The sequence below is a fragment of the Macaca mulatta genome, chromosome X (genome assembly GCF_049350105.2).
Source record: "Macaca mulatta isolate MMU2019108-1 chromosome X, T2T-MMU8v2.0, whole genome shotgun sequence".
In the NCBI taxonomy this organism is placed as follows: domain Eukaryota; kingdom Metazoa; phylum Chordata; class Mammalia; order Primates; family Cercopithecidae; genus Macaca; species Macaca mulatta.
In genome coordinates this window covers 17,088,466-17,115,305 of record NC_133426.1, presented here as the reverse complement: position 1 = coordinate 17,115,305, position 26,840 = coordinate 17,088,466, and the positions used below count along the sequence as shown (strand labels likewise).

General features: G+C 43.6%; 1 protein-coding gene across 1 annotated transcript in view; it reads right to left on the bottom strand.

Annotated features, from left to right (window-relative positions):
* Positions 1–26,369, bottom strand: part of NHS (NHS actin remodeling regulator) — a 367,021-nt gene extending 340,652 nt beyond the window's left edge. Inside the window, exon 1 of the mRNA XM_001104229.5 lies at positions 25,076–26,369. Within this exon, the coding sequence (XP_001104229.3) occupies positions 25,076–25,643 (568 nt within the window). The 5' untranslated portion in view covers positions 25,644–26,369. The remainder of the gene's footprint in view (positions 1–25,075) is intronic.
* Between the last annotated feature and the right edge of the window lie 471 nt (positions 26,370–26,840).

The window sequence follows — 26,840 nt, the reverse complement described above, 5'->3', positions numbered from 1 at the left end:
GTCCCAGCACCATTTGTTGAAAAGACTATTGTTTCCCCCCATTGAGTTGTCTTGGCACCCTTATCAAAAATCAACTGATCATAAATGTAAAAACTTATTTCTGGACTTTTGATTCTGTTCCATTAATCTATATCTGCATCCTTACACCAGCTCCACACTGTCTTGATTACTGCAGCTTTGTAATAAGTTTCAAAACTGGGAAGTGTGAGTTCTCCCACTTTGTCCTTCTTTTTCAAGACTGTTTTCTGGCTATTTTGGGTTCCTTCCCTTTCCACATTAATTTTAGGATCAGTTTGTCAATGTCTGCAAAAAAGTCAGTTGGGATTTTGATATGGATTGCATTGAATCTGTATATTGATTTAGGGAGTATTGCCATCTCGCAAACATTGAGTATTCTGATCTATGAACACAAGATGTCTTTCTATTTATTTAATCTTCTTTATGTTCCTTCAATGAACTTTGATGTTTTTCAGTGTATGAGTCTTGCACTTCTTTTGTTAAATTAATTCCTGAATATCTTATTCTTTTTGATGCTATTGTAAGTAGAATTGTTTTCTTCTCTCTCTCTCTCTCTCTCTTTCTCTCTCTCTCTTTTGAGATGGAGTCTTGCTCTGTCACCCAAGCTACAGTACAGTGGCATGATCTTGGTTCACTGCAACCTCTGCCTCCTGGGTTCAAGTGACTCTCCCGCCTCAGTTTCCCAAGTAGCTGGGATTACAGGCACCTGCCACTGCGCCCAGCTAATTTTTGTATTTTTAGTAGAGACAGGGTTTCATCATCTTGGCCAGACTGGTCTCGAACTCCTGACCTCGTGATCCACCCACTTCAGCCTCCCAGAATGCTGGGATTACAGGTGTGAGGCACCACACCTGGCCTTAGAATTGTTTTCTTAATTTCTTTTTCTGATTGTTCATTGCTAGTGTATAGAACACAACTGAATTTTGTGTATTGATCTTGTATCCTAAAAGCTTGCTAAACTCATTTATTAGTTCTAATAATTTTTGTGGATTCCTTAGGATTTTCTGTATACAAGATTATGTCATCTGTGAGTAGAGATGCTTTTACTTCTGCTTTTCCAATTAGATGCCTTTTTTTTTCTTCCAATTGCTCTGGCTAGAATCTGCAGTGTAATGTTAAATATAATTGGCAAGAATGGACAGCCTGTCTTGTTTCCAATCTTAGGGGGAAAGCATTCAATCTTTCACTGTTAAGTACGATGTCAGCTGTAAGTTTTTCATAGATGTACTTCATCGGATTGAGGAAATTCCCTTCTACTCCTAGTTTGTTAAGTGTTTTTGTCATGAAAGGATCCGAATTTTGTCAAATGCCATTCCTACATCCATTTGGGTGATCATACAACCACACCTTCTTATTACACAGAAAATAATGACCACTGAAAAAATTCAATTTCCAACCATCTTCCCCTTCTTATTTCACTGTAACAATCTGTATATCTTTCTTCCTTCCCTGCCAGACTGTGAGTTACCTGAAGTTAGGGGTCCATCTTAGACTTATTTGTATCTTCAATATCTAGAGAGGTGTATGATATGTAAGAGTCACTCAACAATAAATGTTTGTGGAAATGATGAGGATAAATTCATCCCTCAGAGACACCTAACAGAATCAAGAGCTGAAGGTTCCTTTCCATAGGAGGAGCTGTTGATGGAAAGACTGTGACTGGGAGTAAAGCAGGAATGCTCTTAGGGTACAGTGTCCCTTACCACAAGCAGTAACTATCACCAGTCTCAAATATATACAATCTGAAAACTCAAGTAGGGGTCGGGCATGGTGGCTCATGCCTGTAATTCCAGCACTTTGGGAGGCTGAGGCGGGTGGATCACTTGAGGTCAGGAGTTCTAGACCAGCCTGGCCAACATAGTGAAACCCTGTGTCTACTAAAAATACAAAAATTAGCCCGCTGTGGTGGTGTGCACCTGTAATTCCAGCTACTGGAGAGGCTGAGGCAGGAGAATCACTTGAACCCGGGAGGCAGAGGTTGCAGTGAGCTGAGATAGCACCACTGTACTCCAGCCTGGGCAACAGAGCAAGACCTTGTCTGAAAACAAAAAAAAAAGAAAAAAAGAAAAGAAAAGAAAAGAAAAAAGAGAAAACTCAAGTATGTAGGAATCCCCATGGTGTATAGAAAGAGCCATGCTTTCAGATCCTTGTAAAAATGGCTTTGGAATTAGATAGTTTCAAACATGTATTTTTCCAATGTCCAAATTAAGAAGAAAAGATATAGCAATAACTTAGTATTCTTGTGGTAGATAGCAAAAAAGGCAACAATTCTCCTCTTCTTGTGTCCAAAAACCTTGAAATTCTCCAGTCAAGAAGTAGAGTCTATTTCTTCACTCCCGAAGTGTGAACTGGTCTCATGATTTGCTTTGACCAGCCCTAAGCCTGGGCCTCAAGAGGCTGTGCATGCTTCCCTTCTCTGTTGAAATTCTGCTAAAGAAGAGAGACTATCAACTCAGTAACCCAATTACTCGGACCAACACCCAGACAACCCTGAGAGGTAAGACCACTTTAGACCAGTCAGTTCTCAGGTGACTTGCCAGTCGACCAGTAACTCATCACAGACCAGAACAAGCCCAGCTAAGACTAGAAGAGCTACCCAGCTGAGTCCAGCCCAAATTGCCAACTCGTAGAATTATGGGCTAAGTAAATGGTAGTTGTTCTAAGTCACTGATTTTTAGGGTTATTTATTACACAGCAAAAGCTAACTGATACAGAGGCAATGTCCACATAAAGTTAGAAGACCAAGTCTTATTCCTGGATTGTTCACATGCTGATTTTACAACTTTGAGCCAATCACTTTATATTTTTGAGTCTCAATCTTTAAACAAGAGAAACAAGGAAAGATGGTGGACTGGTCAAGTGCTTTGCAATTATCATTAAGCAGCCAACCCTTTTCCTCAAATGATAGTTTACAAGCAACCTCAATATATGAAATAGATGAAAAGGAATCTGTTTTGGTTCTGGAGAAAGCTCCAGAGCTTCTGCTCAGCTTTCCTGTCATTCCTGTCTCCTACTCCCACCTTCACTCCCTGGAATGGCACCACAGGGATCTTGAGATAAAGTCTGGTAAACATTATCCCCTTCAGTTTTTCTAAGGCCTCTCTTAGGTTAACATTCCATGATTGTAGGCCTGAAGAGGAGAGGTAGTTTCGCATGAATCAAGACAGGTTGGTCCCTTTTGTATCACTGCCCACTCTTTGTGGCAATTATTTGTTTACTTGCCTATCTGCTTCACCAGACAGTAAACAACTCAACTACACAGACAGCTTCCTCCTTATGGAGTTCCTTCTCCCACCCCAGTGATTACCACATCCCTCAACACACAGCATCTAGCCAAGAAATACCATGTAAATGGATACCTGGAAAAATGGGTGGATGGATGGATAGACAAATGGATGGATGAGTGGATGAGCAAACAACCACATGGAGGGATTGTTATTGCATAATCAATGAATAAATCAATGAGCACATGAATAACTTTGATATGTTATTCACAATGTTTCAAAGGTAGGATGAATTTAGCCTTCTCCATGAGCAGAAGGCCAGGGCTCCAAATTACAGTTTTAGCAATGCCAAGTTACTCTCAGCATAAAGTCTGAAAGAACAGTAATTAAATTACTACATCTTGAAAAGCAACCCCGGTTATTTCCAATCATTAATTCCTTTCAAAGGCAGGAAGCATCTCTCTCCATACTTTTTCCCTGAAAATGCCAGCCAGCCTCTCCCCAACCACAACCCAGCAAATCACCCTCCTTCATGGGCAGTTAGCTCATGGTGCCCAGAGATTTAATAGAACAAGAAAATAAAACATGATCTTATACCTTCAAACTCAGAAGATCACCAAGCACCCATACATATCACTTTACTCCAGTGATGCTGCATCATTTCTGTGGGATTTATTATTCATCAAGGGTTTTCCCAGAGAAGACCCAAGGAAAGCTCACTTAACATGCCACCCAGTTGGTTGTGTGGCCATGCCGGGAGGGGCTCCTGGAGTTATTCTGCAGATTTCCAGCTCTGTGCTGAAAGCAGGAAGCCCACAGGGAGGTGTACTGGCTCAAGCCAGAGATTCTTCCCATCCTCCTTTAAAGCTTTTGCTTCCTGATCTAAGTTCTTAATGACTACCTTCCATTTAAACTTATCTTTAGCTTTAAAGGAGGCTAACTTCAACAGTACTGTAAGCCAAGATAATCTGGCCAGAAAGAAGTCTGATGAATTTAGTAGCTTTTTTTTAAGGTGGGGAATGAGCATGAAAAAAATGCAATCTGGAACAGAAATAGAAATAAATCCCACAGACATGATGCAACGTTGCTGGGGTAAAGCAATATGTATGGATGCCTGATGATCTTTTGAGTTTGAAGATGTAAAGTTATGTTTTATTTTCTTGTTGTTCTATTATTTAAACTATGTGTCTCAATGGATATATTTTTCCTGCCACAATGTTATTTAAAGTTCTCAGAACATTCTGAATGCCCAATAACTGTAGAGCAGCTACTCGGAGGCTGAGGCAGGAGAATGGCGTAAACCCGGGAGGCGGAGCTTGCAGTGAGCCGAGATCGCGCCACTGCACTCCAGCCTGGGTGACACAGCGAGACTCCGTCTCAAAAAAAAAAAAAAAAAAAACTGTAGAGCAGAGTAGGCATCTTACTTTATACAATCAGTATCCTCCTAAAAAGCTGTGGGCATCAATTTGTTTATAAATGGAATTATCGTACCATTTTTCAAATTTTCATTAGTTTTTGGATCATATAGGTAACACAGAGAAGCCACAGTAATCTTGTCTCCTCACAAAACAGAGTTATCTACCACCTGCTAGACATAACTATTGTTAACATTTGAGAGCAGTTTTTCAAACCGTGGTTTGTGGCTCATTAGGAGATCATAAAATCAACTTAATAGGTCATGACTAGCATTTTTAAAAATGAAACAAAAGAAAGGAGAAGAGAAAAGGAATAGAATTAGAATAAAGTAGAATAGGGTAAGAAATGATAGGATAGAATAATACAGTAAAAAAAGAGAAAATAAATAAATAAATATATCAGAACATACCACATAAGAAAATACAAGTATTGCTATTAAACTATTGTTTCAGCTACACGTGTCTACTGGCTCACAAATGTAAAATGTATTTCTCATAGTAGATCATGATCAAAATATGTTTTTAAAATACTGATTTGGTATATACCCTTTCAGAGATTTTTTTCCTGTATTCTTATATCTTCTTAATAAACATGCAATAAAATGCACAGTATTTGGTAACAAGTCATTTTAACTTTGGAATGTATCATAAACATATTTCTGGGCTAATAAATATCCATTTGTATAATCATTTTAATGGTGGTAAAGTATTTCACTGTACCAATGTGTAGTAATGTTGTTTGCTATACCGATGCACAGTAATGTGGTTTTTTTTAGCCAATTTTCTATTGTTAATCATTTAGGATATTTCCAATATTTCTTATTTATAAGCAGTACTGAAGTGCTTACATATTATTTTCTTTTATTTACTTTTGCGATTATTTTCTTAGATTACATTCTGAAATAGGCATACAGCTTTTTGTGTAGCCAACTGCCTACCAGAAAAAGTATACCAATTTATAGTTCCATCAATAGTGTCTAAAATTACCCTTATGCCCACCCCAAACTTAACCATTATCATTTTTTTCATCTTGGCCTATCTGAATAAACGAAAAAAAAACGGCAATCTATTATAATTTGGGTTGATTTGTTCCTGAATTGGTGTCCCCCACAGTTCATTTACACCAGGTTTCAAGCAACCTTGGAGAATACAAAAGGGTGACCACTCAGCTAGAAAAGAAACTTGTGTATCCATAAGGTGAATGTTTTGGCTTTAGGTAGTAAAGGCCTTGATTCATAAAATGACTCCTGCTACAGTGAATGACTTATTTTAGTCAATCAGCATGTTCCTATTAATTTTGGGGGGAAACTAAGCAACTAATTAGAACCAGACATAAAGCCACAGCCTCACCCAAGTACATGTGTTAACTTATAACCCAGTTATATGCCTGCTCTGGCTGCACCAGAAGTACCTCTTGATTCATGGACCATTTTGCTTAGATGTTCCAATTTCAGCCCTTTTGAGTGTTCAAAGTTGCACCTGGACATTGTCTTCATGTCTTTTTTTTCTTTGCCTCTGTTCCTCCATCATAAACTGGGAGGCAGAATGTCATCTCAGTGGCCATAAGGTGGTGGTGATGGGAGGAAGAGTAGTAGGCTGACAGAGAGAAGCAGGGCAGAGCAGAGGAGGTTCCCAAACTGAAGATGCAAGAACCACATTTGAATCCAAGACCAGACAATTTTGTAACACTGTGGTCTTAAAGCCAGCAGTGGAGCCTTCATTTCCTCATCTACTAAAAGAATATTATATTTCCATCACAGAATTTTGAGGGGCTTGTGAAATAACATGACATAGTACTTGCAGAAGGCAGTCACACAAGAATGTTGGGGTGGTATATGTGAATTTGTTTGGTATCTGCCTCAACACATTTAGAAGAATCCTGTTGATAACACTCAATCATCTAAGACAAAAAATCAGCGATCTTCCAAAAACTGGGGGTGGGGTTGGCCATAGGAAGAAGTTAAGGGGTTGAAGAAAGATAAAGTATAGGCTGCGGTTTTAGCTATCACCTACAGAAAAGACAGGCAACCTGGGAGAAGCAGTGGATTGAAGCAAGAGTTACCAGGTCTTCAGAGGCAATCTGGATTTTTAAAGGCCTCTTATTCTGCATGAAGCTCATTTGCATTCCACACCTGGTGAGTGAAGAAAAGCATCCCTTGTCTAACTTCTGACTTCACAGAGCTGCCTCACTAGGCCTCCATCAGTTTTTAAAAGGCAAAAGCAAATTACATAGTCACCTCTATATTTGAAGAAAATCTTGGTTAATGTTCCAAAGTAATTCCCTCATGGAAAAATCAGCTCACCTTTTCTGTAGTTAGGGGGAAAAAAATGAAGCACTTATAGTAAAGTCTAAAACCATGTTCAAATTTATCATAAAAGCCCACTTTCAAAGGCCCAGCTGTGTGTCACTCAGCAGCCAGGTCCCCCGGGGCTTTTCACAACCATTTTTTCAGACTTAACTGTAAAGGCGTCATACACCTCACACCCAAAGTGAACTAAATGTTCAATCAAAACACAAGGCAGCCTTCGGTCTGCTTTGGCCTCAAAGATGTTTCAGATATTCCTGATATGCTTGAAGGGAAAGGCTCAGACTAAAACATTCACCCCTCAATTCTCCAATCATGGTCATTTCAAACCAAACAGTGAGGGACCCTGTGGGGCTGAGGGTGCGGGGCGGCGGGTGTGGAATGTCATACTATTCATTGAGTCCAGTATTTCAAACTCAGCAAGGAAGTCAGGGAAACTGAGCCTATGCCAGGAGTTTCAAAGAAAGTTTTAGAATTTGCTTGAGGCCTTTTAAACCCCCAAATCTACAAAGTTCTGTCTAGCTGGGGTTGCTCCATCTCAGATCAGACATCCAAGGCTCTGACAGCAAAACCACAAGAATAAATCCTCTCTGCTGTGGATAGGAGGTCCTCCTCACTTCTTTGTCTCTTATCCTTCTGAGGAAGTTCTGCCTTGCCTAGATTTTCCATGAAACCTTGATAGCAGGGGCACTTACAGAAGGCAACTCCCGATAACTCCAAGGCTAATCCAACCAAGTGATTAGAGAACTCATCACTCTTCCTCCTCCACTGTTTCCCCAAGGAAAGGATGCAATTTGAAAATCCAAGAGGATTCTCCTTCTCACAGAGGAAGAGCTGAAGCAGCGCCAGTAAAGATTCCAATGTCAAACTCCAATTACACAGTTTGCAAGTGATTTGAAACATGGCTTTGTGAAGAGCCAGTGTCTGTGAATCAAAAGGCCCCCAACTATGCTCCAATTTTTTTTTTAAAGCTGGGGGGATTCCTTTTAAGTAGATCGGGTTTCCGCTATTTTAGGCATCAGAACTTTGTTATTAAACATCAGTGATAATCTTTTACATTACAGAAAAACAGATCAAAGCTTTTGCTTGGTGTAGATCAGAAAGTCAAGGTATAGCAAGGAATAAGAACAGTCATTGTCATAGCCTTGAAATGTCTTATTGAGGAAGAAAGTTTTGTAAAACTTCAAGGAAAGAAGTTTTTAACCCAACAGAAATGTGTAGGTACATTCACCAAAGGACAGGAACTAGAATATTCACAGCAGCATTATTCAAAATAGCCCACAATGGAAATTATCCAGATGCCCATACCATGGTATACTCATACAAAGGAATACTATACAGCAATGAAAATAAATGAACTACAACTACATGTAACAACATGAATGGATCATGAAATATAATTTTAAACAAAAAATCTAGATATAGAAAAGGCACATACTATATGATTCCAAAACAGGCCAATGTAATCTATGCTGTCAGAGGTCAGGATGATGGCTACCCTTGGGAAGGCAGGATCAGAAGAGAACATTGGCAGGATTTCTAGAGGGCTGAAAATGTTCTGTATCTTGTCCCAGGTACTAGTTTTAAAGCTGTGTTCTGTTTGCAAAAATTCATTGAGGCAGTACACTCATAATTTGTGCACATTTGTTACTTGCGTTATAATTAGGTTTTAAATGTGTAACAAATCAATCTATATCATTTACATATGAAGAGAGAGAAAGGAAGAGAGGCAGAATGAATTCTTTTGGTAGCAACATTTCTCTAAAAACTGGAACTCTGCTAACAAGATTTTATTTCCATTTGCTTACTCAAGGAAAGCTGTCACATGGCTTCTGGTCACACATAGGAATTCTGTATCTCTCAAAAAAGAAAACTCTGCAGTTTAGTACATCCTTTATTCAGAGAAGGAACATCAAATACTTTGGAGTAACTTTGTCATCTGTGCATTTTCAGGAAAACTGACCCTTTTTGCTCCCAGCACTGTACCTCTGTATTAGTCACGGTTGACTAGCTGCTGTAACAAACATCCCCTAAATCTCGCAATAAAAGTTTACTTGTTCCTCACATGAAATCAAATCAAATGTTGGCAGATAGCCTTTCGTGTGGTGATTCAGGAACCCAGGCTCTTTCTTTCTGGTGGCCCTACTATCCCTTAGGGCTTCAGAATCATCTGTTGAACCCTCTGCATGCAGCCAGCAGAGTGGGAAAGAAACAAACTACAGAAACAAACTACAGAGGGTTGTTTAGGAGCTTTTATATGGCCTTCCTACAAGTGGAGCAATTACTTCCACATTCCATTGGACAGAACTCTGTCACATGGTTACAACTAACTGCAAGGGAGACTGGGAAATGTAGTCTAGCCATGCACCCAGGAGCAAAAGGGAAGGAGTTGGTGAACATCTAGGCATTCTCTGCCATGCCAGGTCTATAATCTCCCCTCTGCTAGCTGTTCCATGCCTGATGTCTGACTACAAAGAGAAGACATGTCATTATAGGAGAGGATACCGTCATTATAGGAAAAGATACAGAGTCTCAGAAAGCAAAGGCATGGGTGCTTGCATTCTACACCACCACTTCCATGCAAACATTCACATCCAGGCCTCCTCCACCCATCAGCAGAAGTACAAACTGCCCAAGAATGAGAGTGTAATGGCAGCCAGATGCTAAATTGTTCTTGCAGTGCTTCACAACATGAGTTAGACGAGCCAAGTCAGAAAATGGGCAGCATTCTTCTCTTCCCATTTCACCATGCATCCAGCTGACCAGAACATTTACACTGGTTCAGAACTCACAGGGCTGGGTTTTATCCGTTTTCATACCTATGTCCTTTACCCAAGCCTCTTGATAATAATAATGATAAAACAACAACAAAAGTAGTACCATCAATGGCGTACACATATTAGCCCATAGTATGTATACTGTGTATATGCCATACACTGCTGGCACTGTCCATGAATTAATCACTTAATCTGCATAACTCTATAAAATGATTACCAACAGTATCCCCATTTCACAGATAAGCAAACTGAAGTAAGAATTTGTCCAAGGCCACACAGCTGGTAAGTGGTAGAATTGATAGAATCAAAGACTGAGATATACTCTTTACTAGAAAGTTTATTCAGGTTAGGAACGCAAGCATGTGATCATGACAAAACTCCAGTCCCTCAGGGAGCGAACCTTGAACCTAAGCTTCAAAAATGCAAAGCTTGATCCAACCAGGCTGGCTGGGCCACAGAGAAGCATACAAAGCAACTTGGAAAGGGAGCAAAGCATAAGTTGATAGTTAAAAGGGGGTGTCTGTTTGTTTGTTTGTTTGTTTTAATTTTCCTTCCCACTTAACAGCCACTAAAACCTTTGAATTGACAAATCAATCAAGAAAACCCAGAAGGGCTTCAATTTTACACTTACAAGCCAATATTCTTAATAGCCTGCTCCACTCATTGTCTTGACTGAAATTTATTTGTAAGTGAACCCCATTTCTCATTATCACCTTCTACCCTATAACCAGCCTGAGATTTGCTGGTGTTAGGATATGGGGCAAAGGGTTAAAATAAAGCCACACAAGAGGCAAGCTTACGCAATATATTTTTCTTCATGCAATTGGATTAGTTTTAATTAGCAAAGGCTAAAAGTTTGCCAGATGAGTACTGGGTGACATCTGATACCTGAACAGGGTTCCAACATCTCTTTTCTCATACCAAAGGCATTTAACACAAGTGATACTGTTTGAAAATCTTCCAGGGAACCCTTCCCAATGTCTCTTCTTGGTTTTCCCACTTCTCCCCCACATTGCCCCAAACTTTGAAGCCTCTGTCTCTCCTGTTTGTGCAGCAGAAAGCCCTATGACTCCTCACATGGAAAAGGATTTCTGTGGTATTTATTCCTGCTGCACTTCATGATGCACTTCTTGAAGTTAATCTCTACAATCAAACTCTCAATAAACATGTGCCATCTTGTAAATGAATCACTTCGGCGGGGGAGGGGGTGGGCTGAGGTAGCAGAACTCTGACACAAAATTTAAAAGGAAAATAAAGCTTTCCTCGCATTATTAAAATATAAATACCAGCTCAAGGAACAGAGTCCAGATGAAGACTGGAGAGAAACATAAATATTGATGTTATATTCTAATGAACATTAGATCTCACGGGCTGTCATCTGTCCTCACAGCTACCACCTCTTCCTTCCCTTAGATTTCTAGTAGGAAAAATCAAGAGTAACTGAACTCTAGAATAGGGCTTCTTATTTCATGAATCTAAATGCACTTAGATAGGACAGTCATAAATCCAATTCTAAACAATTTTGTCCTCCATCCAGGCTTCAAGCATCATCATAAGCTGAAAACACAGTTTGCGAATCAGTATTTCCTGCTACTTAGAAATGTACCAGAGAGTATTAAGGTCTTTTTATTTTTTCGTGTTTTATTAAAATGTTATTTTAGCTTTATCTTAGAAAAGGCTCCTACTGGCCAGGTGCGGTGGCTCACGCCTGTAATCCCAGCACTTTGAGAGGCCGAGGCAGGCAGATCACTTGAGGTCAGGAGTTCGAAACCAGCCTGGCCAACATGGCAAAACCCTCTCTCTACTAAAACTACAAAAATGAGCTGGGCATGGTGGCAGGCACCTGTAATTCCAGCTACTTGGGAGGCTGAGACAGGAGAATTGCTTGAACCCGGTGGGTGGACGTTGCAGTGAGCTGATATTGCACCACTGTACTCCAGCCTGGATGACAGGGCGAGACTCCGTCTCTTAAAATAAATAAACACATACATACATACATACATACATACATACATACATACATACATTAAAAAGAAAAGAAAAGGCTCCTACTTCTAAGTTATCCCTGGGGCCTCTGCAGCTAGATTTTTATCCTTGTCAAAAACCTGATTCTCTGTAAAATCAAGAACCATGATGTCATAAACAGCCCAACACCATCAGACCAAAAGTGAGGAAACTCCAGTATTTCAATTTGTCTTGTATGTTTTATAAATGGAATCACTAATTCTTAGTCTTGATTGAAAGCCCAGAAGTCCCCCCATGGAATTATCTTCTTCCATGTCCATATTCACACAACAACCTTGGTAGGAGATAGTGCTAGGCTATCAGAGTTCAAACACTGCTTTCCTACCTGAAAGTAGTATTACCTATCTGGAGTGAGGAGAATGTTCTCTGTCTTAATAGAGGTGTGTGTTATACAGGTGGATACAGCTGTTAAAACTCATCAAGATCTGTACATTTCACTGCATCTAAATTATATCTTGATTTTTTTAAAAGAGTATTAGTTAGGACACTTTTTAAATTTTTCCAAGACAGCAGATTAATCAACAAGACCATAGGAGAAGTGCCTACTTCCTCAATATTCAATGGTTTTGCAAAACGCATTAGACTTGGAGTAAGTCTGGCAGAGTGAGAGGGGAGAGGAGGGCTTTCTTGTTCTTTTCAATGTTGTACCCCTCTGTATGAGTTGCATGCCTAGCCCCAAACATGAAACAACAACCATCAACAGCTCTAAGTTGGATCCAACCACTTCTCAATACTTTTAGCAGACCACCACTGTCTCTCACCAGGATTACTGCAAAAGCCTCCTACTTGGTCTCCTTGCTTCTACCCCTCTTGCTTCTCCCGCGGTCTCTTCTTGCCACAATACCCAAAGTGATCCTTTTAAACTCTAAATCAATCATGTTTCTCCTGGGCTTAAAAGCTTTCAATGACTGCCCACTCCACCTGGAGCAAAAGGCAAAGTCCTCTCAGTGGCCTACTAGACCCTAGATGATCTGCCCCATTACCACTTCTCCTTGCTGGCCTCTTATCCTCCTACTCTCCTCCTTGCTAACTCCTCATCTACCACACTGGCCTCCTTGCCATCCCCTGATCACATCAGGCATGCTCTCACCTCAGGGCCTTTGCACTAGCTCTGTTTCTCTCCACTGGAACACTCTCTTCCTCCAGCAATCTATGTAATTTACCCTTACCTCTTTCCAATCTTTGCTCAAATGCCACTTCCTCAATGAGGCCCACCTGACCACTCCATTTAAAATGGTAACTCCACCCCAACTCTCTGGATCACCTTCACCTTGCTCTAGTTTCTTTTTGCCCACAGCACTTACCACCTCCTAACATGTTTTGTAATTTCATCAAACGTATTGTGTTTATTATTTAGGATTTGTCTCTCTCCTTTGAAGCATAAGGTCTTGGTAACTTTTTTGTTTACTGATGAAACTCAAGGGCCTAGAATAGTGACTGCTGTGTAATAAATGAATGAATCTGGATGATAAGATTATTGGTCAATTTTTTCTCTACTTTTCTGCATAACAGAAAGAAGCCACACACACACACAAAAGAAACTTAATAGACATCTTTGACCATGCAGAGACACACAGCATTGCTTGGTCAGCTGTGTACTTTACCCTGACCCAGCACTTCACAGATTCAGGCACAGGTTTTCACCTACTTGAAAGAAATTAACGCATACCTCCTACTCTGTCTGATCCAATTATAGCAACAATAAAATAGCCAATAATAGCCAATAATTATCAGAGGCTAACCGTGTGCAAGGCACAGTTCTCAGTGCCTGCACACCTTGACTTTCTTAGTTTTGTCAACAACCTGATGCAATCAATACTGCTTTTATCTCCATTCTGTAACAGATGAAGAAAAAAATTCAATAAATTGTCCAGAGTCATACAGCTTTGAAGGAGTGGAGCTGGGATTTGAACCCACGTAGTCCAGCTTCAGAGTCTACACTCTTAATCACAAACTCTCTTGCTTCTCAACAATTAGCTAAACTAGACACTTGCCAATGTTACTCAAACTGAGCCTCAGCAAATGCCAAAAGGTCATGAATTTCAACCTTTCCTTAAGGAACAGAGAACAAGGACATCCAGGTACCTGAAAAGAAAGGAAGGGAAAAGCACTCTGACACTCTAGAGCCAGAGAAATGAACCCTAAGACCCACAGAGTCCCCTTGTAGTCCAACGTTACAGTTATTCTGTGACCAACATGCCAAAACAGATTTCCCCTAAATAAACTCCTTACTCATTATATATAAGGAAATTAAAATGGCCCCTCTGATTGCTGGAATTGAGTCCAGTTTGAGCCAGATTAACCTCATTTCCCTTTTGAGTAGGGTAATTACACCGGGAGATCAAAAGAATGCTACAGACATATGGTATCTTGATTTCAGCAAACCACTTAACAGTTGCTCGTGATGATAGATATCATGAGTAAGGTGGAGAAATGTGATTTGAACAGGAAGGTAGGGGAGTGCACCCGTGGCTGCTGCAACAATGAAACCCAAAGAATGTTGATTAATAGATCTCAACTTGGAGAAACATTGCTAGTACTGCCTGCCAGTGGGCTCTGGCCTTGAATCCATCTGAACAATAATTTTATCAAAGATGTGGGTGATAGCATAGAATCTTGTTCATGGTGTATGCAGAGAGCAAAATGCTGTGAGCAGTAGCTGACACATTGAATCAAGATTTTAAACCATCACCACTGACTGGAAATGAAAGAGCAAAGCAAGCAAGATTCAATTTAACAGAGACAATGGGAGACTCTTGTGAAATTTAAGTTCAAAACACCAACTGCACACATGGAATAAGGAAAACCTCATGTTAAAAACTGCCACTATAAAGCAAGGGAGTTTCCTGGGCCAAAAGAGCATTTTTACACCAACAGTGTCATGCAATGGTTAAAACAAGGACCACATTAGGGACATTCTTCTTTTTTTTTTTTTCTTTTTTTGAGACAGAGTTTTGCTCTTGTTGCCCAGGTTGGTGTGCAATGGTGCAATCTCGGCTCACTGCAACCTCCGCCTCCTGGGTTCAAGCGATTATTCTGTCTCAGCCTCCTGAGTAGCCGGGATTACAGATGCATGCCACCACGCGCAGCTAATCTTTGTATTTTTTAGTAGATATGGGTTTTCACCATGTTGGTTAGGCTGGTCTTGAACTCCTGACCTCAAGTGATCCACTTGCTTCAGCCTCCCAAAGTGCTGGGATTAGAGGCATGAGCCACCACGCCCGGCCTGGGACATTCTTATAAAGAAAGGAATGGGTCCATTTGTGCCCTGCACCTGTGGCAGAGGACAACCAGAGTGGGAGCAGCCTGGAAACTTGACATTAGGAAGCCTGGTTGAAGGAACTGAAGTTGTTTTACCTGGGATGAAGAAAGCTTAGACAGTGCCATAACAGTAACCTCCAGATCCTTAAAAGATGTTCTAGAAAAGCAGTTATAGGTAGATTCCCTATGACATGAGACACCAGAACAAAGACGAAAAGGCTTGCATTACAAAAAGACAGATTCACTCTCAATGTAGATAAGGACTGTTTGAGAATGGGAGCTATTCAGCAATACAATTGGGGCAGGGGTGGCCACTTCCCACTCCTTGGAGTCTCAGAGGGCATGGAAACCAGATGAGCTGCCATTTGGGACAGCTTTAAAAAAATTCCCACTCTGGGTGAGAAGTTTGATTCTATGGGTACTAAGGTCTTTCCCAACTGTATGATTCCAAGATTCTAGGACTTTTGTTAAATTAACTTTATTTTTGGTTAATTTCACTTTGAAGGATGTAGGCACAGATATCTTTAAATCTAGCAATTACACTTTTAAGAAACCATTCTTAAAAATTCATACATATAAGCAAATATATATATGGAAAATGTTTATATGAGATTTGTTTATAATAACTAAAACCAAGACAATGCTACCATGTGGGTAAAAGGTGGTTAAATGCTTTGAGCATGTTTGTGCAGGGGAATATTATGCAGTGTTTTAAAAAACTGAGGAGCAACCTCATGATTTGAGATGTCACATGTCTGTCACCAATTAAACTTAGAACACACAAAAAAATGAAAACAAAATAAAAATAATAATAATAAAGTAAAAAATTTGGGGGGATATAGTCTTACTCTGCCACCCAGGCTGGTATGCAGTGGCATGATCTTGGCTTACTGCAACCTCCACCTCTTTGATTTAAGCAACTGTCCCACCTCAGACTCCTGAGTAGCTGGGACTACGGGCACATGCCATCATGCCTGGCCAATTTTTGTATTTTTTGTAGAGATGGGGTTTCACCATGTTGCCCAGTCTAGTCTTGAACTCCTGGGTTCAAGCAATCCTCCCACCTTGGCCTCCCAGAATTAGGACATTTTTTAGCCCATAAATGCCCAGGTCCTCAGATTACTCATTCAATACAGCCAAACCTCATGTACATTAATGGATTGAGAGACGTCAGAAACAAAAATTGACCATACCTGTTTTAGTCATTCACAAAAATAAAGTAGACAGTTTCCCTGCCTTCTGGGCTTAATCTGGTGGGTGGGCTCTCCAAAACTTTGTTTCAATAGATTTCAACCCCAGAATGAGATCCTTACATTCAGGAACCATTCCTACCTCATTATTTTTGTTCCCACTTGTTATTAAGATAGGATTCATGAAGAATTCTTGATGCAAGAAAAATTTTCAGGAATTTTTGTGATTGTTTGTTCCAGTCTTACTCCTCCTATGATTTTTTAATAGAATGTCCCTCAAAATCTTGTGCCCCACAATTTTTAATAAAGCAAAAAGAAATTAAGCTGAACTATCAAATAAAATTCCAACTATATTTAAAATTGTCCTTGACTCTAAAATTTCAAAATGTCATACAAAAATCAGTGAATCTTCAAGACTCTGGGACTAACATGGGACAATAGGAGAGATTTTTATATGTCATTGCCTTTTAAAAGTAATGCCCATTAAAAGTAGACTAGAAGTGCTGAGACTGAAGATGTTTCTGAGAGTTTATGTGGACTTTACACTGTCCTGATGGCACTGTGTAGAAAAGGCCTCCACACACAGGAAGAAAGAAATCTTTATTATTATCATCTTAGTAATATCCATCCAACAGAATCTCAAGGATTTCTTAGGTAAAGTAATTCAGGAGTTTTGATTTAAAAGTCCAATCCAGTATAACAAGAAAAGTCTAGAAAGAAATGTGACACTGCTACTGGTTATGAGGAAATTACAACAATGAATCATTAAACCCTTGAAAGATTGTATTCTTCTCAGCCGTTCTGTGATGGGTTTCAAAGCAGCTTTCAATGAAGCTGTTAGGATCTCATAATGCCTCACAGAAGCTCACTGAACAGGGCCAGGAGGAAAAGAATCTTAACCACAATTACAGAAACATCCAAGAGAACACACTAACCAAACTGCAAAGGTTTTTTATAAGTGGTGGACTGAACAGAAAGGGAAGGAAAAGCAGGACTATCCTTCCAAAACCAGAATGAGCCCATGATCAGTGTTGCCACACCAACCCAAAATGATGAATTCACCCAAGGTATTACCTCCTGGTTCCCTTCAGAGATTACCAGTTTCTGTGTCTGTTCTGGCTGAAAATTATCCTTCTCAAATAGGTAGTTTGGATCTCCTGGGGCTGTCACTTATGCATTCCAAAGGGCAATAAACAACACTCTCAAAGGCTTGTCAATAGAACATGGAGAAATTGAGGGGGTATGTCTTCATTATCATAGATTTGAGTTCCTTTTGTTACCCTTCTCACTGCTGAAGCACTGAAGCTCTCCCATGCCAAGACAGGGATTCAAACTGTGCATCCGCTAATGGTAGTAACAGCTATTTCCAGACCCACTGATATGGTTTGGCTCTGTATCCCCACCCAAATCTCAAGTCGAATTATAATTCCCAATGTTGGAGGAGGGACATGGTGGGAGGTGACTGGATCATGGGAACAGATTCTGCACTTGCTGTTCTAGTGATAGTGAATGAGTTCTCATGAGAGCTGGTTGTTTAAATGTGTGTAGCACTTCCCCCTTCACTCTTGCTCTCTCTCCTGCCACCATGTGAAGATGTGCTTGGTTTCCCTTTTCCTTCTGCCATCATTGTAAGTTTCCTTAGGCCTCCCTTGCCAGGCCTCCTGTACAGCCTGCAAAACTGTGAGTCAATTAAACCTCTTTCTTTATAAATTACCCAGTCTCAGGTAGTTTTTTTATAGCAGTGAGAGAACAGACTAATACACATACCATAGAGTGTGCTGGCAGGGGCTGGGGGTGTGGCTAATATAATAATCCTGGGCTAAATAGTTTAAGGAAAAAGAGTGAGAAACATCATCTCTACTATACCCCCAGCCCTAGGTCTTTGCCTTCACAGTTTAAAGATTAAATAGATTGTCTTGGTTGCAGTTCCCCCATAAGTAGACCCTATGACTGCAAGTACAGGTTTGAGTGCAAGTAGTTTATGTGGGAGGTGACTCCAGAAACACCCATAGGTGCGTGAAGAAGTGAGATGGAGAAAGGAAGACAGCAAAGATAGGATGTGTCATCAAATAAGTCATCACTATGGGTAACTGGAGCTCAGTCCTACTGGAGTATTCTGAGAAATGGTGGAGAAAATGCTACAGAGTTCTCCTATCCAAGGAGTAATGGCACTGGTGCATTCATCCATCAACTTCCTCTCCATATTTGGTTGAGTGCTGCTTCTCAGGCATTAACCTGCTGGCACTTCTGGCCTTCCCTACATGCAAGGCCAAGCATGGTCCATAACCCAGTACAAAACAAAAGTTCCAGGCAGAGTTACAGGAGTTTGCAGTAAGTAGCCTTCAGCATGAGAGATGACAGCCAAAGGAATATAGACAGGGCACCAACCGTGTCTGCTGTACAGAATGAAAAAAGCTAAGATAAAGGTGAGCACAGAGTTCTAGAAAAGTTCATAGGTTGGGGAGGTGACTGAAGTGTCACTGCAGTACAATGGGGAAATGATGGTCTTTTCAATAAGTGGCAGTAGGCCAATTGTGCATCCATATTTGGGAAAAAAGTAATCTTGAGCCCTACCTCACACCATTTGCAAATATCAATTCCATATGAAACATGGATCTAAATGACAAAGGCAAAAGAAAACTTTCTGGAACTTTTGGGATATCTTCATGACCTCGAGGTTGGTGAAGAATTTGTTTAAGAACAAACAGAAGATAACACAAAAACACACTAACCATAAAGAAAAGGATTGATAAACTGGACTATACAAAAATAAGAACTTCTGCCCTCAAAATATAACACTAAGAGAGTGAAAAGGCAAACCACAGAGTAAGAGAAGATATTGGAAATACATACAGCTGACAAATGACTCATATTCAAAATACATAAAAGACATCTGTAAGACAGTAAGAAAAGGTGCAAAGAACCTTATTGAAAAATGAGCAATTACTTGGGCAATGAAATAATTTGTACACCAAACCACTACAACACATGATTTACTTATATATCAAGCCTGCACATGTACCCCTGAACCTAAAATAAAAGTTAAAAAAAGAGAGAGAAAAGAGAAATAAAAATGAGCAAACATCTTGAAGAAGTAATCCACAAGGAAGAATATCTAGGTAGTTAAAAATTATATAAAATGGTGTTCAGTCTCACAAGCCATTAGAGAAATGCAAATCAAAACCAGTATGAGATTTCATTACACATCCACCAAAGTGGCTACAATTTAAACATCAATACCAATATCAGTGAGGATGTAAAGCAACCAGAACTTGCATATACTTCCAGGATTATAAATTGGTACAACCAGTGTAGAAAACTGTTCAGCCAAACAAATCATCCCCTTTGATCTAGCAATTCTTCTTTTAGATACATACCAAATAACTGTGTATACATAAGCTCATCAAGAAGCACGTAGAAAAAATTGTTCATGCAATAGCTCCCAAATGGAAACAACCCAAATGTCCGTCATCAGGAGAATGGATCAAGAAATTGTGGTATGTACACACAATGGAAATTTATTCAGCAATGAGAATGAACAATCGGCTATATATGCAATAAGATGAAAGAATCTTACATACATAATGTTAAGTTAATAATGCTAGAAAGAAGTATATATGATTTCACTTATATAAACTTCAAGAACAAGAACATCTAATTGATAAGCATAGAAATTGGGAGAGTTGTTACTTTTAGGAAGGGGGATATTGACTGGAGGTGGCTTGAAGGGAGGGGAGGATGTTTCAGGTGCAGTAACATTTCTTGATCTGGGTGGTGTTTACATGAGCTGTTCACTTTGTGAAAATCAACCAAGCCAAACACTTATGGTCTGTGTACTTTTCTGTGGGAATGTTAAACTTTAATATAAAATTTATTTTAAAACTCAGTAACTAAATAAATCAACAGCAACCAAAATGCCAACAACATTAAAACATCTAAGGATGAACATACTGGAGTTGAAGCCCAGGAAGTGCTTCCAAAGTCTCAGGTTTCAGTGACCGAGAAGTTGGACTCTTCAAATTGATGACCATCAGTCTCAGAAGGCTCTCAACACAGCGATATCATCCCAATACAGTTCCTTAATGCCTTCACGTTCCCTCTCCGAGACAACTTATTAACACCCTCTCTTCTCTCTTCACATTGCCAACACTCTCAGCTAATGACCTCACCCCATACTTCACAGATAAAATAGATCCCCTTGTAGAAGAACACCCCATCCCACCACCAGCAGTTCACCAGCCCACCTGCCTCCCTGCTCGTATCCTTCGGCTTCCCTCCAGGGGACATGGATGAAATAGTCTCTCATCTCATCCCCTCTCAGCTTCTCAGTGATATCCATAATCATTCAGTTCTCTCCGCCAGGATCATCAATTCACCCTTCTCTTGGAATCCAAACATGCCCAAGATATCAATACCTTTTAAGACATTTTTCCTTGATACTGTATTCCCTTCCAGCCACTGCTCCATTTCTCCACTCCCCTTCAGAGCCAAACTCCTTACAAGAGTTGTCTGTAGGGCTGGGTGCAGTGGCTCACACCTGTAATTCCAGCACTTTGGGAGGCGGGAGGACTGCTTCAGCCCAAGAGTTCGAGACCACCCTGGGCAACATGGCAAAACCCTGTCTCTACGAAAAATACCAAAATTAGCCTAGCGTAGTGGTGCACACCTGTAGTCCCAGCTACTTGGGGGGGCTGAGATGGGAACCTGGAGAGGTCAAGGCTGCAGTGAGTTATGATTAAGTCACTGCACCCAGTCTGGGCGACAGAGTGAAAAAAAAAAAAAGCTGTCTGTAGTTGCTATTTCCTCTCCACCTCTCCTATTGTTTCTCCAACCCTTTTGGTTTGGCCTTCTTCTCCACCCCTCCAATGAAATGGCACCTCTCAAGGCCACTAATTAATTACAGGTAGCCAAACTTAATAGCCTCTTCTCAGTGCTTATCTTCCTCTCAGAAGCACTTGACCAAGTTGACTTCTCCCCAGTTCTGGAAACACCTCCTGGCTTGCACCATACCACACTCTTCTGATTTTCCTTCTAGCTTTCCAGCTGTCCTTTCTCAGCCTTTCTCCTCCCCTGTGAAGTTTTCAAAGTTGGACTGCCCTGGGCTAAGTCCTGGCCTCCATTTCTTTACTATCTCCACTGTGTCTAGCTCCAAGGCTTCACATGCTGTCTCCACTCTTAGGTCTCACATTCACATCTCCAGCCTGGACCTCTCAACTCACACATGTAATTGTGTAAGACACATCAGGTATCTCAAACTTAACATGGCTCAAATATAAAACTATTGATTCCATTCCCTCCAAAAGAAAATATCCACTCTCCCTCTAGCCTTCCCCAATTCTACAAACGGTAATACATTCTACAAGTTATTATTTTTTTGTTTTTTGAGACGAAGTCTCGCTCTTGTTGCCCAGACTGGAGTGCAATGGTGCAATCTTGGCTCACTGCAACCTCCACCTCCCGGTCCAAGCATTTCTCCTGCCTCAGCCTCCCAAGTAGCTGGGATTACAGATGCCTGCCACCACACCTGGATAATTTTTGTATTTTTAGTAGAGATGGGGTTTCACCATGTTAGCCAGGCTGGTCTCGAACTCCTGACCTCAGGTGATCTGCCCACCTTGGTCTTCCAAAGTGCTGGGATTACAGGTGTGAGCCACCACACCCGGCCACATTCTACAAGTTATTTAAGCTTTTCATGCAAAAACAACAAACTAGGAGTCATCCTTAATTAATTTTTTTCTCACACCCTGTACCCAATCAAATTAGTAAGTCCTGGCAATCCTATTTCCAAAATGAATTCAGAATCTAACCACTTCTCACAGTCTCTACAGCTACCTCCCTGGTCCTAGCCACCATCACCAGTCACAGTGTCTAACTGGTTTACTAGCTGCCAGGCTTGCTTCCAGAGTGACTCTTCCAAAGTGTACATCAGATTATGTTGCCCCTGCAAGAAGACCCCTAGCCTGTCTCAGGGCAACAGGAAGCAGCTGTCCAAGGACGAAATAGCAAGCAGATTGCACAGGGGAATGGTGATCAGGTGACAAGGATATACAGGGGGTGTGAAGGCACCCTCAAAGGAAGAGGAAAAAGAGCAAGGTTTACTTTTAGGCTTCCTCTCCCTTTCAAACTCCCCTAGGCCTGAGCAATACTAAAGGGAGATAGATGCATAATGCAGCTGATGCCACTGGTGCCCTACCCACAGCTACTTTCCTCCCCAGAGGACCTCTGTCAACATTCCTGTGCACATCATAGGCTTTTTGCATCTCTCTACCTGGCCTTGGGAGCATGCTGGGACTACATGTGGGGCAAGACCCAGAAGCCATGGAGTTCATGCTCCAGGTGCTACCTTCCATCTGTGAGAAGAAGTTGGTGCATAAATACTCCAGCTTCCTTAATCGTTAGTGGAACATGTTCGAGGTGTGTGCTCAGAGGGTCGCCAGCTGGATTGAACCCCAGTTGCCCACAGGGCTAACCCGCTTACATGGTCTACTGGCTTTCCTCTTTCCTCCCTTCCCCATCTCACTTCCCTACGTGCTCTCTGTGCTTCCAGGGAACCCTTCCCAAATAAATTAATTGCATCGAAATCCTTGTCTCAGGCTCTGCATTCTAGGAAACCTAAACCAAGATACATAATAGTGTGCTGTTTCTCCCAAAGGTAATACCTTTTATAACATCAAACAAGAACAATGTCATCCCGAATTTAAATGGACAAAAGAAGAGAGAGATCTGGACATAAAGTGTGGAGATAGCATTTTAGAAAATAAAATTTAAAATAATAGGAGATTTTAAATCTATCCCAGGCAGAAATTAGCCCCGTCTTTATTACTCATGTACAAATATGTGTAGAGTATATATTCACCAACTATATGCACACACTCAAGATCCTCTCTTATCTCTATTAACTATGAGTTTGTACCACCGACAGTTAAAAGGACTTGAAAGAACTGTGATACATTCCAGGTACATAAATGCCCACTGCTGCATTTAAAGAGAGAAAGAATGGGCACGTTCTGCTCTGGCAGTGAGTTTCACTGGCGTGAAATCTAACTTGAGGAGAAGTGTGTCACACACACACATACACACACACAGACACACACACACACACACACCCCCCCCCGGAAATGTATGCACCACTCAATAGTCTGCAAAACTTCCCTCCAGTTCTTTTGAAGTGAAGTCACCACTCCCCACAACCGCACTCCCAAGATATCTGCGCTGTTGAAAGTGAAGGGCCTGTCCCCGCTGTGTGGTTTGGGGTAAAAAGGAGGCAGGATTAAAGCGCTCATTTCAAGTCCCAAAAGTAAAATACGACTTGGCCTACGGCAGTCCTAATTCTTTCCAGAACTCATCCCCGGAATTGCCCTTTTAAACAACCAGTCATTAACCCAACTCCGGGTCTTTTATAGCTGCGAAAAACGATCGAGCACATCATTTATTCATTACGCTTATTATTATTGTTATTGCAGAAAAGCAGTGAATTCCCGGGGCGGGGTTCAAAGGGTTTTTCGGAGGAGGAGGGGGAGAGGGAGAGAACACGCGGGCGGGCAGGGACCGCTAGGAGACTGGGCTGGACTGTGGGGCAGAGGTGCCCGGAAATCCCCAGGGAAGGATGCCTCCAAAGCGCCTCCGCCCCTCGCGCTCCTAGGCCACTGCGCACCGGCGCAGCTGCTGCAGCAACCAAGGAAGCTTCTTACGTAAGTCAGAGCCGCTGACATCACCTTCGCCGCGAGCGTCGCAGCCTGACTAGGCGCCAAAGGACCGTCGCGCCAACCCAGCGCCCCTGTCTACCTCCTGGGTCGTTCCTAAATGATTCTGCCGTCGCCAGATTTGGGCGATCGTGAGCCAAGGGGACTGCCCTCGGAAGGGAGATGACATAGAATGACTATTTATTGGGAGCCCTTGGGTGTCGTAAGAGGGAAGTCAGCGGACAGCAAAGATGCCCAGGGGTCTCCCAGACTTCCTTCCTCGTCGTCTCCCTGCAGCCCGCCTGGCAGACTAGTTAAGTGCTAGACTAAGTCCACGTGCTAATAGATTTGGGCGACAGTGCACCGGGGCAGAGGAAGACAGCCTGTGGGATCCTCTGGGGGCAGATGGCACAGAGCCATTTAGTAGGAACCCTGGGCTGTTCAGGGTAGAAAAGATGCCCAGGGGTCTCCTCGATCTCCCTGGGGCCCCTGCCTGACACTCCCACCCTCATCTCTCCCTGACCCTCCCCGCGGCCCCTCCGGGCCACAAGGGTTTTCGGCAGAAGCACTACGGAGTTCACTCTAGGAGGCGAGCAGCGCCACGCTACGTCTCACACGAGGGCAAGGCACAAGTTCGGAGCTAGGGGCAGCACCTGAGGTCACAGCGAGTGACGAAACAGCCGCGGTGCTGCAGCAGTCTCAAAAGAACACTCGCTACTCCTGGAACCCCAACCCCAAACATGCATGGGGTGGGCTATAGGGCTCAGGGCTGGGCTTCTGGAAACCACAGGAGTTGCAACCCTCCTCGCTGCCTCCCCGTGAAGGATGTGAAAGGCGAGCCCCGGAGGTGAAGGACAGACCCTCTCTGCCTCCTGTGCTCCCATGAACGTTCCCTTTCTGCTCCCTCTCAGCCCACGCTGCCTGCGACTTCAGAGGTCGCCCTTTTAACTTTCCACCGTCCACGTCTGCATCACTGAATCGGGGTCCAGCCCAGTCACTCAGCACCAGGAGGATTGGGGTGGGTCCCAGGGGATGGTAAGGGTGGAAAGGCGAGAGTAGTAAGGTGCAAGCTGTAACGGGCGCAGCGCCGCGGGGCTGGGATTGCCGCTGCTGGGGACGGCGCGAGGGTGCGGCGCGGAAATCCAGAGCCTGGCGGGCGGACGGCGCGGGTACTCACGCACTGCCTCCTGCTTAGGGTCAAGCGTGCTGAGGACGCGCTGCACACCGCCGAGCTTGCCCTGCAGCGCCCAGACGCGGCGGTGGGTGAGCTGGATGTCGCTCTCGAGCTCCTGGAAGAGGCTGCACGCGTGCCGGGCCACGTCCGAGAGCTGCCGGAGGACACGGGCCAGAGCCGCGTTGCTGACCGCGCATAGGTCCAGCATGAGCAGCACGGCCGCGGCCGCCGCCGCCGCCGAGGACGCCTCGCCAGCTGTGGGCGCCGCCTCCGGGATCCCCGCCGTGCTCTCCTCGCCAGCGACGGACGCCTCTCCGTGCGGCGGCTGAGCCTGGTCGGCCGGCGCGGGCAGTGGCGGCGGCGGCGGTGGCAGCCCTGGAGGTGCGGGGACCGCGCGGGCTGGCTCCTCTGGCCCTGGCGCCTCGACCTCGTCCAGATCCCTCCGGCCAGGCGGCTGCAGGGGCGGCGGCGGCTCAGCGCTGCCTCCACTCGCGTCCACCGCTGGGCCAGGAGCAGGGCGCCGCTGCCTGCACAGCCATTGCGGCTCCACGATCCGCTTGGCGAAAGGCATCCCGCGCAGCCAGGCGGCGACTTTCTGGTCTCCTCCGAGCGCCCCTGTGAGCCGGAGACCGGGCGCGCCCACCTGAGCAGGGAGGGGGCAGGAGTCCGGCAAAGGCGCGATCTGGCAGTCCGGATACGCAGGGGGCTCCTCTGCTCACCTGGCCTCCTCTTCCCCGCCCTCTCCCTAGCAAATCAGTCCACCCAGTCCTCCTTTGGGTGCACCGTTCCCTGGGGAGGATGACAAGCGCCCCGCACAGAAATTTAGGGGTGCGCCTGGTGTCTTCTCACTTGCTTCCAACCGGGGTCGACTGGCTCAGCTCCATCGTTTCTGTGCTCGCCGTCGCCACCCCGGCCACTGCCGTCGCCGCCGCCTATATAAATGGGCGTGCGTGTGTCTGTGTGTGTGTGGGTGAGTGGGTGGGTGGGTGGGTGTGAGTGTGTGCGCGCGCCTCAGTTTGAAAGTACCCCGGCGCAGGCCTCTCCCCGCGCGCCCTTCGGCCGCTCCGGGGAGCGATTGCGCCCGGGATCTCTCTCCCTGGCTGGGCGGGGAGGAGGTTTCGGAAAGGCGCTCTGAAAACCCGGAGAGAGGAATCTGCCTCCAGCCCGGGCGCAGGAGGCCGCGCGGGGGTGACGGGGCGGACGCAGGGTGGGGGAGGCCGGGGCGAGGGGGGCGCAGCGCCCTGTGCGGCCGCTGGGAGTCACTGGTGGCCTCGCCGTGCTGGGCGCTTTCAGGCGCAAAGACACTTCCTCACATTCAAGGGGTTGGAATTGAGACTGTCAGCTTGGTGGGGGCGGGGAGTCCTCAAGTTGGGAGTAAGGGTGTGGGTAGTAAGTGCACAGGGAAGAGGGTGGGGTATTGGGGATGCGGCAGATTTGGCGTGTTGGAGCAAGTTTTTCGCCGAATTCCAGCTCTGTACAAGACCTTTGGGTTCTCACAGGGAAAACTGGGCTGCTCCTCGGAGATTCCCCGGCTCTATGAACGCAAGGAGACAACTGGGGAGGGCGAAGGGCGTAGGCGCGTCTCCATGTGGCCAGAGCAGCCAGAGTGCTGTTTATACCCCTTCCCAGGTATCACGTGGCCCCCTGCTTTGGGCACGGTCTCTAAAGAATATCATGAATGAGACCCAAACCACCAATGAGCAAAATCCCAGAAAACTGCTTACAAAACTCATTGCACGTTGGGTGAGATAAACGGCGTTACCTCCTC